This window comes from Chlorocebus sabaeus, chromosome X, assembly GCF_047675955.1.
Source record: "Chlorocebus sabaeus isolate Y175 chromosome X, mChlSab1.0.hap1, whole genome shotgun sequence".
NCBI classification, from domain to species: domain Eukaryota; kingdom Metazoa; phylum Chordata; class Mammalia; order Primates; family Cercopithecidae; genus Chlorocebus; species Chlorocebus sabaeus.
This window is the reverse complement of record NC_132933.1, coordinates 141488149-141501580: the sequence shown is the minus strand read 5'-3', so window position 1 is coordinate 141501580 and position 13432 is coordinate 141488149. Positions and strand designations below refer to the sequence as shown.

Below are 13432 nucleotides of genomic sequence, written 5' to 3'. Positions count from 1 at the left end.
GGAGACGCAAACGCAGGCAGTGATCTGGATTTGGCCTGTGGGCCATAGTTTGTTGACCAGATTTAAGAACTGAGCTACCATAATATGGCAGACAGTCTACTAGATATGATCATGTACAGAGAAAACTGGAAATATCAAAACAAAACAGGACTTGGCAACTGTTCAATCAAGTTGATATAATAGAGGAAGATATGGTGAAGGTGTTCAAACTTCAAAGAGACAAGATTTTGTGTGTGTACATTAAGTGCATTGCTTTTAATGTAGTTTATCCATTTACATGTCAAAATTGATCAAATTAACAATCTAATTGCCAAACGTTGCCTCTGGTGTGTTTGGTCTAAAGGATTAATATATTTTTCTTTCATTCATAAATCACCTCATCCTTAATTTCTTCCAGGCTTTGAAACAGTAGCTAAATTCAGAAATCATTTTAAAGTGACACTAGTAAAAAGAAGCAGATTAAAAATCTCCATGGAGATGTTGGTCAAGGATACAAAATTTTAGACAGGAGGAGTAAGTTAATATTCCTTGTTCAACATGGTGACTATAGTTAATAACAACGTATTATGTACTTCAAAACTGCTAAGACAATAGATTTTAAGTGTTCTCACCACAAAAAATAAGTATGTGAAGTAATGCATACGTTGATTATCTCAATTTAGCCATTCCATAATGCATACATATTTCAAAACATCATATTGTACATCATAAATATATTTAATATTTAATTGTCAATTTAAAAATAAATTTTTAAAAGTCTCCAGGGAGGTGATTCTGAATGGTTTCTTTTTGATAGTTTGAGGAACCAGAGCTGCTACACACAAGGAAACAGGGACGACTGTCACAATTGTGTTTAAGTTACTATCATTCAGTCTATTTCTATATTCCCTTAATATCTACTCAGTCTACATCCAATCACTGTGGATTTATGGGAACTGATATCAGTGACAGAACCTCAAAATCCTGCTTTTGTCATTTAATTAGGTCATGATGACATAGATATTGACATCCATGACAGAAAGAACTCACTGACGAAATAGAAAAAGAAAATCAGGATAGATTTGTACCTTCTTAAAAATATTGGTATTCTCAGGAGAAATTGATTAAACACCAAGGTAAAGTGAATCAATTCCCCCATCTCTTCATCCCTCATTGCTTCACATCCTTACCACAGCCCCATCGTGGAAGGAGTGCATTTCCACACACACTGAAGTTAGGCTTTGACATGTGACTTGCTGTGGCCAATGGCAGGTGGGTGGAGAAAACAGTGTGTCAAATTCCTGCCTATGTCTCAAGAGTCTTCAGTTGATCCCACTTGCTATCTTGTGCCTTTGTCATTGCTGAACTTCTTTGGGTAGATGCTGCCAGCCTGGGTCCCAGAATAGATACACATGGGACAGAATTGACAGAAGAGCCATGACACTTTGACCTGTGGTTAAACAGCTGCGCTCTGTCTATGCAAGCCAACCCTAGCTGACCCACAGATCCACTAGGATCCGTGATGGTTTTTTTATGCCACTGAATGTCAGAGTAGTTTGTTACACAGCATTAGTGTGGTGATAGCTAACTGATACAAACACACTTCTACATTTTAGACAACACAGCTATAAGATAAAGCACGATTTTGTGTGTCTATGTGCATATATGTATGCATGCTAAGAGTTCTATATTTCATTCCTTTCTAATGATACCTTAAATAAAAACATGCCCTCCCCAACCTGCAGCAGCACAGAAATATCACGGAAGGCCCCATTCTCAAACCAAGGTTCCTCTTAGACCCACTACATGAGCCTTTGATGCTTTACAGATGTTTATGCTTGTTCATAAATACTTTTGGAAAACCCTGACAAGGGCAGAATGCCAGCTCTCATGTACCTTTTCCAGGCTGCTGCAAGTTCAATCACATGGTTGTTGGTCCAGAAATGGATGTGCCATTAGAACAGCCATGCAGAGGGAGTGTGCCACATTTACACAGGAGATAAACTCTGCCATGTTTCAATCAAAAGCAGTTTGCTAGTGAAAACACAGGAGTTGGAATTATAAAATTACCACAACCCTCAACTAAAAATAACAAACAGGATGTTCTTTATATGGGGATGGAGATATATATATATATATATTGCTGACAACAAGGACACACCAAAATCCTCTCTGATCTCACTATCAATTCACCTTACTTTCTTCTGTTACGTTTATGGACACTTTGGGTGTAAATAATCCATGGAGACAGGAATGTTTCTACCATGCGGGAAGAACAGGAGGAAGAATTTAAAATGTGTCATCTTATGGAGACAGTTCAGTGGTAGCCCAGATTCAGGATGAGGGCAGGAGTAGGGTGGGTGTGAATACAAAGGCGTAGCATGGGGGAGTGCTTTTGTGGTGATGGACCAGCTGTGTATCTTGAATGTGGTGGTGGATATGCCAGTCTGTACAGGTAATAAAATTGCACAGAACCACATGCATACTTACGTACATAAAAGAACGCATGTAAAAACCTGGTGAAATGTGAATGGGGTCTGTAGTCTAGTTAATAGGATTGTTCCAATGTCAGCTTCCTGGTTTTGATATTGCGCTATATTTATTTATATAAGATGTTACCATTGAGGGAAGCTGGATAAGGGGTATATGGGACCTCTCAGTACTATTTTTGCAAGTTCTTAGAAGTCTTTAATTATTACAAAATGAAAGGCTTTAAAAAGTATTACCTCAAAGGTATCATCTTAAGCCAATGGCATGTCAACAATCACCCATTGCACAGTGGTTCAAGCATGAGACTTGGCAGTCAAATTAAGAGACAAGGATTTAAATCCCAGCCCCACTACATACTAGCTGTGTGGGCCTGAAACAGACATAAGGTCAATGCTTTGGTTTCCTCATCTTTTAAATGAGGATAATAGGACCTATCTCACAGGGTTATTTTAAGGATTAAGTGAGATAGTATATGTAGAATAAGCAGGACTCATAGAAAGTATTCAATAAATATTGGCTATTATTATTATTATTCTAAGTCAGACTAAATATTTCTGAGAGCTTTAAATCACTGATTAATTTCATTGACACTCAAGTACATATTAAACATCAGGCACATGCTATAAATGGCCAAGCATTGAGTCACACACAACATAGTCCCTGGTTCTGGTCTCTGCCCCTTTGGATTTTCTGGTTCTGTTGTGAATATGGTCTCCAAACAAGTAGGATGGATATTTATCAAAGTGGGTACACAGAAGACTCAAGGAGGTCTTCTGAGTCCTTAAGAATAAGAGGTACTTTCTTAATAAGAGGTACTTAAGAATAAGAGGTACTTTCTGCAGTCAAGGTTGAAATGAAAGTTTTCTCTCTGCTAAAATTTACTGGCGTACAGGGTGGTTAAACTGCAATGCTTAGCTGCAACAATTCCTTGACCAGCAGAGATAAATGAAAATTGCCTTTCAGTCAAGCACAGGTTAGACCCTTTGAGTTGATGTGCAACTTTAAGGGTTAAAACCCTTTACCCATCAACCAGAAAAAGAGCCAAACCAAATCTTCCTTTTTCTTTGTTTGGCAAGTAAATTACATTAGACTATCCTAATGGGCTTAGAGGGAAAAAAAATCTAATTGTAGTCTATATTAATACATTTACATATTTTGAATTATATTAATAAATACTAATACATTTAGACCAGGGCACTTTAATGAACTTTCCAATATTAGATTAATGACAAAATATATGTAGAATATATCACTCTCTACTAAATGCCTCAATAGGTTTGTGATATAAAAATCCTTAAAAGCAAGCACACCACGTATGGATAGAGCTGGCATGGCACCTGAGTATTTTAAATGTGGTAGTTAAAATAATCTACAGTGTGGAAGAAAGAGACATTTGAAGCAATTTGGGAGTCTTCTATTATACTCAGGAATTTAAGATCTTTCATAAATGTAAGCAAACCCCAAACAAGACTGAAAATGCTTGCAATGATATTTTGTGTTTGTCAACAGCGATCCCCCCAGCCCTCAACAAAAACAGGAAATAAAATGTTCTGCCCTTCTCTGTGCTGGTCTTACTGGGTTGGCTGGGTTTGGGACCAGAAGGAGATGGAGAATAGGGAGACCAAGAAGTCAGAGTATTTACTGTTTCAGTCTATCCCTGCTTCTCCATATTTTGCCCTTGCTGGAGTCTTCTCTGGGCACATTGCCAGGGTCCCTTCCAGCCAAGGCTGCAAGTCAGTGGGCTCTGGTAACACTGGTCCCTCCCTGGTAACAGCTTCTCAGTGTTGCTAATTGCTGGATGCTCCACCACTCACCGTTGGTTCCCTTAAACCTGTCAACACACTGGCATAGTTCATTTCTCAAATTAAGCCTTTTGAGTGATTTATCTGTTTCCTGTTTGGATCCTGATCAACACAAAGCCCTTGACTGTGAATCAATAGCTAATGTGGGAGGATGCCTTAATTTTTGAGATAAAAGTTAAGACTGTGCTTTGCATTTTGCTCAGACCATCAAAATGGCATCTTAACATGAATGGAACTGTTGAAAGTCATGTGCATAGATACCCACAGAAAAAATACTATGTGTTATGTTACCATTTTCAAATTATTCTAGCAAACTCAATGTTCCATACCCTTGCTAAACTATTATTCCTCTGTGCGTCTAACTAAAATGGCATCACCAAGCTAGGAACCTAGAGCAATGACCAGGGATTTGTGCCTATGTGGAGAGGCACACACCTGGCACAGAGATGCTTGGCAAATATGGAGCCCACGTGCTCCACAAGCTGGTGAGATGCTTTTAGCCTCTGTATTGCACTTGGACTGGCTTATACATTTCTTTACCAGATATTTTGGTCAACTGTAGAAAGGGGTCATTCAAAAATATGTTAAAAGTTTATTCATCTAAACTACTTCTGTTGCTGTTGCCATGGCAACTTTTCCCTAAAGCCACAACTCCAAATTCTTCTAAAATTGTTATTTCAGAAATCTAATTTAGCTGACATCCCAAACACTCAAATTTTACTATAAGATTTTTCATGTTAGAAAAGTTCTAAGAAAATGACAAGTATCCAAAAAGAAGAGGAGAAAAAGCCTGACAGGTTTTCATTTGAAAGGGTCATGGCATCTTTCAAGGAAATTGGAAGTGGAAGAGTCCTCAGTAACTGTATTTGAATGAAAAAGAAATTTGGCTTATATTTTGTATATGTTTCTTATATTGAAAAGTATCCCATATTCACATCCAAGTAGTCACCACAAAGATAGTGAAAGCCGTACCACATAATGACTGGTGGGAGTCCTTGTTGCATCACTGGATCTACCTTTAAGTTTTTAAGTATTCAGGGTATATTTAAGAATAAAATAAATCAGAAAAATTGATCTTTTGAAATTTTTGAAAATAAAGTTAGAATGAGAAAACTTGAGAACAGAATGTACATTAAAAGATATTAGATTAATTAACTGTGTTTGTAAACAGTGGTCTCCGTCCAAAATTTGGCAAGCACCCAAGACCTTTAAATCTATCCCCACCCTCCCCATCATCTCGTAACTCACAATCTAAAACAGACCATGCTAATGGACATTCAGTGACATGGCCAGGAGTTAAGAAAGGACTCTGCAATTCAATTGAAGGGAGAATAGGTAGGCCACAAACCCACCTGCCACCCTGGGCTGCTCAGGAGATTTTGAACCCTGATGGGATTGAGAGAAAAACACTGGGAGTCGCAGTTTCCCTCCCTCTTCCCTTTGCCCCAGAGCAGGCCAGTCTACCTCATTATCCTCAAGGAGTAGGGACAGAAGCAGGCACTCTAGTTTCTCACTTTCATACAGATGCAGATCCCACATCCACACACTAAGGCTGCTGAGCACTCCACACGTCCCCATTTGGAGATTATAACTTCTAATTTTAGGCCCACGACTAACATATTTGTTAAATGGGTATTCTGGCTAAATCAGAATAGAGGTGGCAAATTAGGCAAGACTGTTAGAAGGTCATAAAGGAAGAAGTTAGCTAATGTCTGACATGAGAGAGAAGACAGTAAACATTTTTTAACCCAAGATTAGGAAGGGCATTGGCATTAAGGAGTGAAGAAACAAAAAGCCCAAGATGCTGAGGCTTCTGGAAGGACCACCAACACCCTCTCCAGAGTAATCCCCATACAGTATAAAACACACTGTTCATAACCGTGACTCACAGCCAGAGAAGCTCACTCACATTTTCTTACCTCTATCTCTCAAAACCCAAGAAACTACGAATAATGTATTTTAGAAAGTGCCATACAAAATTGTTCTCAAAAACATTTAAGATTTTGATGTCTACTGAGATGCAATTAAGTCAGGGTTTCTCTGTCTCAGCACTATTGACATTTGAGGCTGGACAACTCCTTGTTGGGTTGTATTGTGCTTTGTAGGATGTTCAGGAACATGTCGGGTCTCTACTTAATATATGCCAGTGGCAATCCCTGCCAGTTATGATAACCAAAAATGCCTCCAGACATTGCCCAAGGTCCCTCTGGTTCAGAACCACTGGTCGATTTTACCTAGAATATGGATACTGAGGGACATATTGCCAGACGACATTACATAGAGGAAGTATTTCTATACCTTTTGTATCATTAGAGAGTTTGGCTGAAATGAACACTAGGTGGTAAAACAAAGGACCTCTCTGAAAACTTGTACTAGATTATCTCAGAGTCAGCTAAGGTAAAGTATTGTATTGCACTTTCTGAATCTACTTTGCTGCTGATCCTACATTTTATAGGGACTGCTTGACTACTTGAGTAGTAAGTGGTTCACCGTGTAAATTAATCAGTGTTTGCCAAACACACCTGATATTGGAACCACCCCCAAAGCTTTTTCAAAGGATTGATTCCAAGTCTGGTCCTTAGAGATTCTCATCTAGTAAGAACTCAGTGAAACCCTAAAGCTAATTTTTAGTCTTGTCTCTCCCTCAGACCTCAGACATCAACTAATAAAGGGTTAAGTTTGGAAACTCCTAGCGTAACCTACGGAAAAATACACAGACAGCCAGATTCATGTTCTCATAAATATTTATTGTGTGCCTACCCTGTGCCAGGATCTGCTCTAGGCAGTGGAAAGACAGTGGGAAAGGATCATTGGGTCTTTGCCCTGAATAAACTTAAACACTAGTCAGAGGAGACAGACAAACAATGAATATATAACATAATACCAAGTGGTGATGTGAACAATGAGGGAAGTGGCTAGTGTGATCCAGGGTAACTGAGTGGGCTCAGAAACACTTCAGAGAAAGCAGTCAGGAAAGGTGACATTTTCCTGCAATTTAAAGGATGTAAAAAATAGTCTACCACACAGAGGACATTCCAGGCAGAAGGGACAGCAAGTACAAAGGCTTGGGGCAGAAAAGAATTGGTCGCATCTGAGGAACAGAAAGGGCACAGATGTAGCCAGGCAATGATAAGCTTGTGGAGTGGGGTGTGGTATGAGGCAGGGAAGATCATGTAAGGAGCACTTGGAAGGTCAAGGTCATGGATGAAGCTGTTATTCTAAGTGGAATAGAAACCAACCAAAGAGCTTAAGCACTGAAATGTCACTATTTCATTACTTTTAAAAAGATTGCACTGGCCATAGGGATAGCCAACCATTCACTGAGATGGGAAAGTCTGAGAATGAAACAGGTGACAGGGAAGTGAGGAATCAAGAACCCAGTGAAGACTTTGTATGACTGGACAATAACTTCACAACCAAGTTGAGAGTCAAGTGTGTGTGGTCCAGGGTTATCACAGTGTGGGAACAGGAAAAGTAAATAATAAAAGTTCATCACCAGAAAGGACCAGGCAAAGAGTGGTAATTGTTTTCAAATGATTGGCAGATATGTCTGCTGTGCAACATCCAACAGGAATATGATTCTTTATCAGTTAGTAGTGGTACTTCATGAGTGGTTTGAAGGAGGGGAGATGTAGCTTCCTAAGATGATGGGGCTTCCACACCAAAGAGGCCTCATCCAGGAAAATGTCTGCATGCAGTAGAAAAGTAAGCATGCTGAGTTGGGGGTGGGAGTAGAAAAGGCATCTATGATTAGTAGAGGTGTTAATTCAGAGGATTAAATAATCTCTCACTTATTTGTAAGTTGAAAAAATTTTGCTTTTATTGGGAGACAAATGACAAGCAGAGTGATATAAAAATGGTTTTATAAAAGTAAGTTCTGGGCCATGCCACAGGTCAGTATAAGTTCTGCTGAGTTTCCTAAGATGTCTACACTGTTAGCACTGATGGATGATAACTGATTCATATCAGCATAGGCCTGCAATGGCGCCCAGTTCTGGGCATCTTCAGAATTACTAGAGTATCCTGTATTCAATACCACTCAATTATTAAGCAAACTTAATGACTTCAAAGTCTTTGAAAATTGAATGTTCACAGAAAACAAACTTGGAAACTTTCATAATAAGACCTTAACCATTCTATGTGAAAACAGGTTCTCTGTCAGGGTAAGCAGCTTGGCACTTCTGGTGAGTTTTTAGGAAGGAGTTAACTGGAGCAAGGGCACAGTCAGCATCTGATTACAAGGCTGCGGTCAAAAGCACAGATGGTGTGGTGACCCGCACCAAACAGGAAGTGACATCAGCAGCAGAGGAGCTCAGACTAGACAGTACAAGGGAGGAGAATGAGCAGCTTAGGACCTCAAAAACTAGCTCTCAACTACTAGATTCATGAAGTCATTCAACACATATCTACTGAGCACCTACTGTGCTTTCAGCACTCTGCTAGGTGCCCAGGTGACAGCAGGGACAAGACACACATAGTACTACTCCCAGTAAGTTTTCAATCTGCCAGTGAGAGAGAAGTGAATGATGTCAGTCCAGGGATTCCTGATGGTAACTGTATAATGGACATTGATTTGCTTTTCTCTGCCCCACTTCAGGGTTAAGACAGGTTGGGGCACCAGGAGAGAAAAGCTTGAGCCTTCTAAGGTCCCCAGTAAGTCACCAGGCCAAGCTTGTAATCCAGATTTTTTTAAATGTCTTTCAGAAAGACATAAAGATATGGCATTGAACTTAATGGATACTTAAATTTTTAGTTTTTGTCTACACCAGTCAAATTAAAGAGCTATTTGGCCATGGCAATTTGACAATATAGATAGTCACATGAAGTCACTGAAGGTCCAACATTTGGTTGTTGGTTTATTACTGTGGCAAAGTGGATTGCAGAGGGATGATTAGGTTTGACTATCCTGATTGTCTAAATGACTCAGAAAAGCACTACAGGATCAGGGCACCTGGTTAAAGCTTTCAGTTCTGTCAGCAGCGACACATGTGCTGCCTTGAATTCTACTGCTCTGAGCTTAGATTTCTTCAATCAGGAAATAGAAAACCTGCACAAGGCAGCAATTGGATTTGAGACTGAAATTGACCTAGACCGTGTTCAGATATTTTGCAATCTGTATAAGACAATAACGAGGGAAATATTATTATGATTAATTTGATTATTATATAAACTTCTAGAACTTCTCTAGAAGTGCTGCCAGAAAGTCATTGATTCATTCATGTCATCCTCATCCTTCATACTCTATCACCTCTTTATCCCATCCAAACTAAGTCTGATGGGTTCTGTGTTCTAAGCATCTCTCCAATACACCAACTGCTCTCAACCTCCTGCCCAGCTGCCACCCTAGCATCAGTCATCTTCTCGAATCTCTCCCAGGCCCAAATACCAGGATGCACTCTAGCTCCTCCTCATCCTGACTCCATGCTGGGATCATGGCAGGCTTCTGAAAATGTAAATCTGATTCAGTCACCAAAAGGCATCAAGGACAACACCCAGCTGGAAGGACGGAGTCACCATAACCTGAATGTGGGAAAACTGTGGGAGGAAATTTTTTGAGGAGAACATTAGCTGCTAACACACATTTTTTCTGTGTGTGATGATAAAGCAAGAAGACAGCTGTACTATACTTTGAAAATGTCTGATTATATAAATGGAGGATGTTCTTGTCTAGTTAATTGCATTTTGCTTTCTGTGACCATTATGACCATTTAAAAAGATGAGTGAGATATCCGTAGCAACTCCTAACATTTTCACTATCTAATTGCCTCTTTGGAAAATTGACCAAATACCTGGAATACAATAGGCATTCAACAAATGTTTATTGAATGAATCAAATGTGAGCCACTGAACTCTTATATGCAGTCTCACCTTGGACAAATTAAAAAGCACTAAAGGGAGCATTAGATACTTATCCCTGAATTATATTTCAGAGGAGGCAGGAGGTATTAGGGACACATGGAGGGTCATTCATGTCGAGGAAGACAGACCCCAAAAAACCCAAGATCACAGGAAAATGCATAGTGGGACAAAACCATGTTGAGCAAAGTAAGTGGAATATTTGTGCTAAAAGGCAAAACAAGCTCTGGAATTATCAAAACCCAAATGAGGGAAGTAAACAAAAGTGCAGCGTTAGAATAGATATTATACCACCAAGGGTTATACTAATATGAAAAACAATGGGTCACACTTAATAAAGAACATTCTCTGGACACATGACTGATTCAGAGCTGCTGCTTTATCATCCTAAAGTATACATAGGAAACTTCAGAGAGCCCGGGTGACTTATTCCAATCTGGAATCCCAATAAATTCCCTCTGGAATCTTCCTTTTTATAGTCTTAAATCAGAATATACATACATGATAATCTGCACTGGAATAAAGGGCTAATTCATCAGCAGTCTTCAGAGCCCCAGAGGGGACATTAGCATCGGCGTGACTCTTCAGTTTATGATTTTAGAAGAATGAGACAGCTGAATTAAAATCATAATTTTAAAATATTTTTGTAATACATTTACATAATTGAGGCAATAACCATTCATTGAATGAATAGATTGTTTTAAATTTAAGGAGCCTATTCTCACCTTTCCTCCCCCACCCCCCCACTCTTGTAAATGGAAAAGACTTCAGATCATGAATCAAAGGGTACCAACACACAGTTCAAAATCTGGAAAAGGTGGTGGGGTGGAGATGTTGAATGGGCACAATGAGCACAGACTCTACCTCTTTCAGTGCAAAGCAACCTCTGTTGAAAAGTGGTTATCCTTTAAACCACTTTAAAAGGCAAATCACCACTGAGCCACTAGTGTCTCCAAGACATATGAATGAGCATTAGTAACTTGCAAGTATCTCATTTGGTGTTTCAAGGCAAGTAACTATAGAAAAACCAGAGAAAGAGCTATCACAGGTTCCTGGAACGTTTGCCTGGGAAGGTATCTTAACAATTTCCTAATTCAGGCCTTCATTTTTCCAGTGGAGGAAAGTGAAGTGTACGAGGTATGCAATTTGCCCAATGACCCTGCAATTAATCCAGGAGCTCCCAGGTGACACCAGGAACCAACTGGAGCAGCTCTGGGATGCCCAAGTCCACCACCCCTGTCCACCTTGACTCCTTTTCTCAAAAAAAAAAAAAAAAAAATTCTTTTCTTTTTATGTTGGGGACTGGATTTTGGAAGACACAAATTCCAGACAGTTAACTGTCTTTGCCTTATAAATATTAATGATTCTTGTCAACTTTCTGCCTGCTTCTCTCCAATTTTTAAAGTTGGCAGTCAGAACGTCCAGTCTCAACAGTGCAAATCAATTCAAGGAAAACTCAGTAAATTAGCAGATGACAGAACAACTGCAGTGTCTCATCTCAAAACGACACATCTCACAAGTGGAAAATTAATGTCTGAAGACTGGAGTAAGGTAAACCTTCTCTCTGCCCCCTTCCTGGAGGGGGCATTTCAAATTTTTAGAAGTAGTAGTCATTCCTCGGAAACAACTTTCCTTTTTTTCCTTCTTTCCTTTCTTTTCTCTCTCTCAAAAAATATACTCAATCTAGTATCTGGATTTGTCAGTCGTTGACCTTGAAATCTTGACTCCTTCTTCAAAGAAGGCAAATCCCATGAGTTTTCTCTCTGTTGTATTTCCTGCAGTACCTGCAGCACCTAGCGCAGTCCCTGGCACACAGTAGGTCCCCAGTAAATCTTTGTATCAACAGGGAGAACAGAAGACACCATAAGGGAGGGGGAAGGTATGACAGAACAGCCCCTGGTATTTTCTTGTATTAGCGTGCAACATTAATGATAATGTGCAACATTCTGTCCCGTCACAAAATAAGAGGGAAATGCACTCCCTTTCCAAGGAATGAAACGGCTGCACCCCAATGCTCCCGGCAGCATTTCTTTTGCAAGTCCACTCGCCACACACTGAGATCATGAAGCAGCCCTGCCTCCTGTCCAGTCTTATTCTCGTCCTTTCAACATATCTGACTGAAGGCTGAATGAGCGACCTAGGCCTAACCCCAGGAACCCCATTTGTCAGCCTTTGTCAGCGGGGCGGTGGCAGAGTCCAGCCCCGGTCCCGGATGCAGTGACCACAGCGTTGGGGCAAAGAAACACTGAATCCAGGGTTGGGGCTCCCCCATACCTTCTAAAAGATTTCGGGAAGCGCCACTGAGTGAGCAGGTGGCACTTCGGGGTGACGTACCCGACCACCCGCCACCCCCTCAGCTGTGGACCTGCGTGGACCTGCGGGGAGCCCCGACTACCATCGCCCCTCGCAGTCCCCACCTGGGGCAGCCCAGTGGCGCCCCCTGTGTCCTCTGCACGCGTCAGGACACTCACCGCGTAGTGCAGCTGGGGCTTCTCTCCGCGGTACACCGGGTGCCCCATGTTGCCTCCGGGAGGAGTGGCGCGCCTTGGGCTCAGCCTGGGATCACGGTGTCTCTTTGAGTTCCCGGTACTTCACTGCCATCCCGGGGCAGCCCCAGAGCGAGAGCCCTGCTCCGTGCGTGCAGAGTGCTATGCAAAGCGCCCCTGACACAGCGTCCCGCCGCAGAGCCGGTGGGGACCTGGAGAAGGCGGCGCAAAGTGGGAGGGGGAAGAGGAGGAGGAGGAGGGAGCGGCCAAGTCTGATGCGATGGGCGGGCGTTTAATTCCTTCCGCTCCTGGCTGGTCCCTGCGGCAGCCACCGCTGACAGCTGTTGGGGGTTGCGGAGGCCGAACGCGCCCACGACAGGTGTCAGGCCGGCCGGCACGCCTGCCTCCTGCTACCCTACCCTCCCTGGACCTGTGGGACCCCGGCTGCTGAGGCGGGGACTGCCAAACCCTTCGATGCCAGTGAGAGGGAGAACTTGGGTTTCCAAGAAAGAGAGACTTTCACTAACTTTGAAGGAGGTGTGGGCCTGACAGTGGAAGGAGATTCAGAGCCTTCTCCTGGGAGGGCAGAGTTTCCCTTTCTAGAAAGCCTTCTTCTGTTACAGTCTCAAATGTGGGGACCCTTGGAGAGGGCAGGACTGACAGGAACCAAGTCATGCTACCCAGGGGAACTGCTGAGGGGACAAGGCTGTGCGGGATGCTGGTCACCTAGGGCTAACCGAGTTCCAGGAGGAGCTTGCAGGACACATCCTGTAGGTTCATAAAAACCCTTAAAACTGGTCTCTGCTCTGAAATTGCCTC

The 13432-nt window shown here is 41.6% G+C and overlaps 1 protein-coding gene across 3 annotated transcripts in view; it reads right to left on the bottom strand.

The window, feature by feature from the left end:
* Positions 1-13432, bottom strand: part of ARHGAP6 (Rho GTPase activating protein 6) — a 538479-nt gene that overhangs the window by 296936 nt on the left and 228111 nt on the right. The window contains exon 1 of one of the 3 annotated variants that reach the window (XM_073013876.1): positions 12599-12861. The exons of 1 other annotated variant lie outside the window; for it this stretch is intronic. In XM_073013876.1, the coding sequence (XP_072869977.1) occupies positions 12599-12646 (48 nt within the window). In that variant the 5' untranslated portion in view covers positions 12647-12861. Of the gene's footprint in view, positions 1-12598; positions 12862-13432 lie in introns of those variants that run through there. One more of the 3 variants, XM_073013873.1, reaches the window with a different exon arrangement.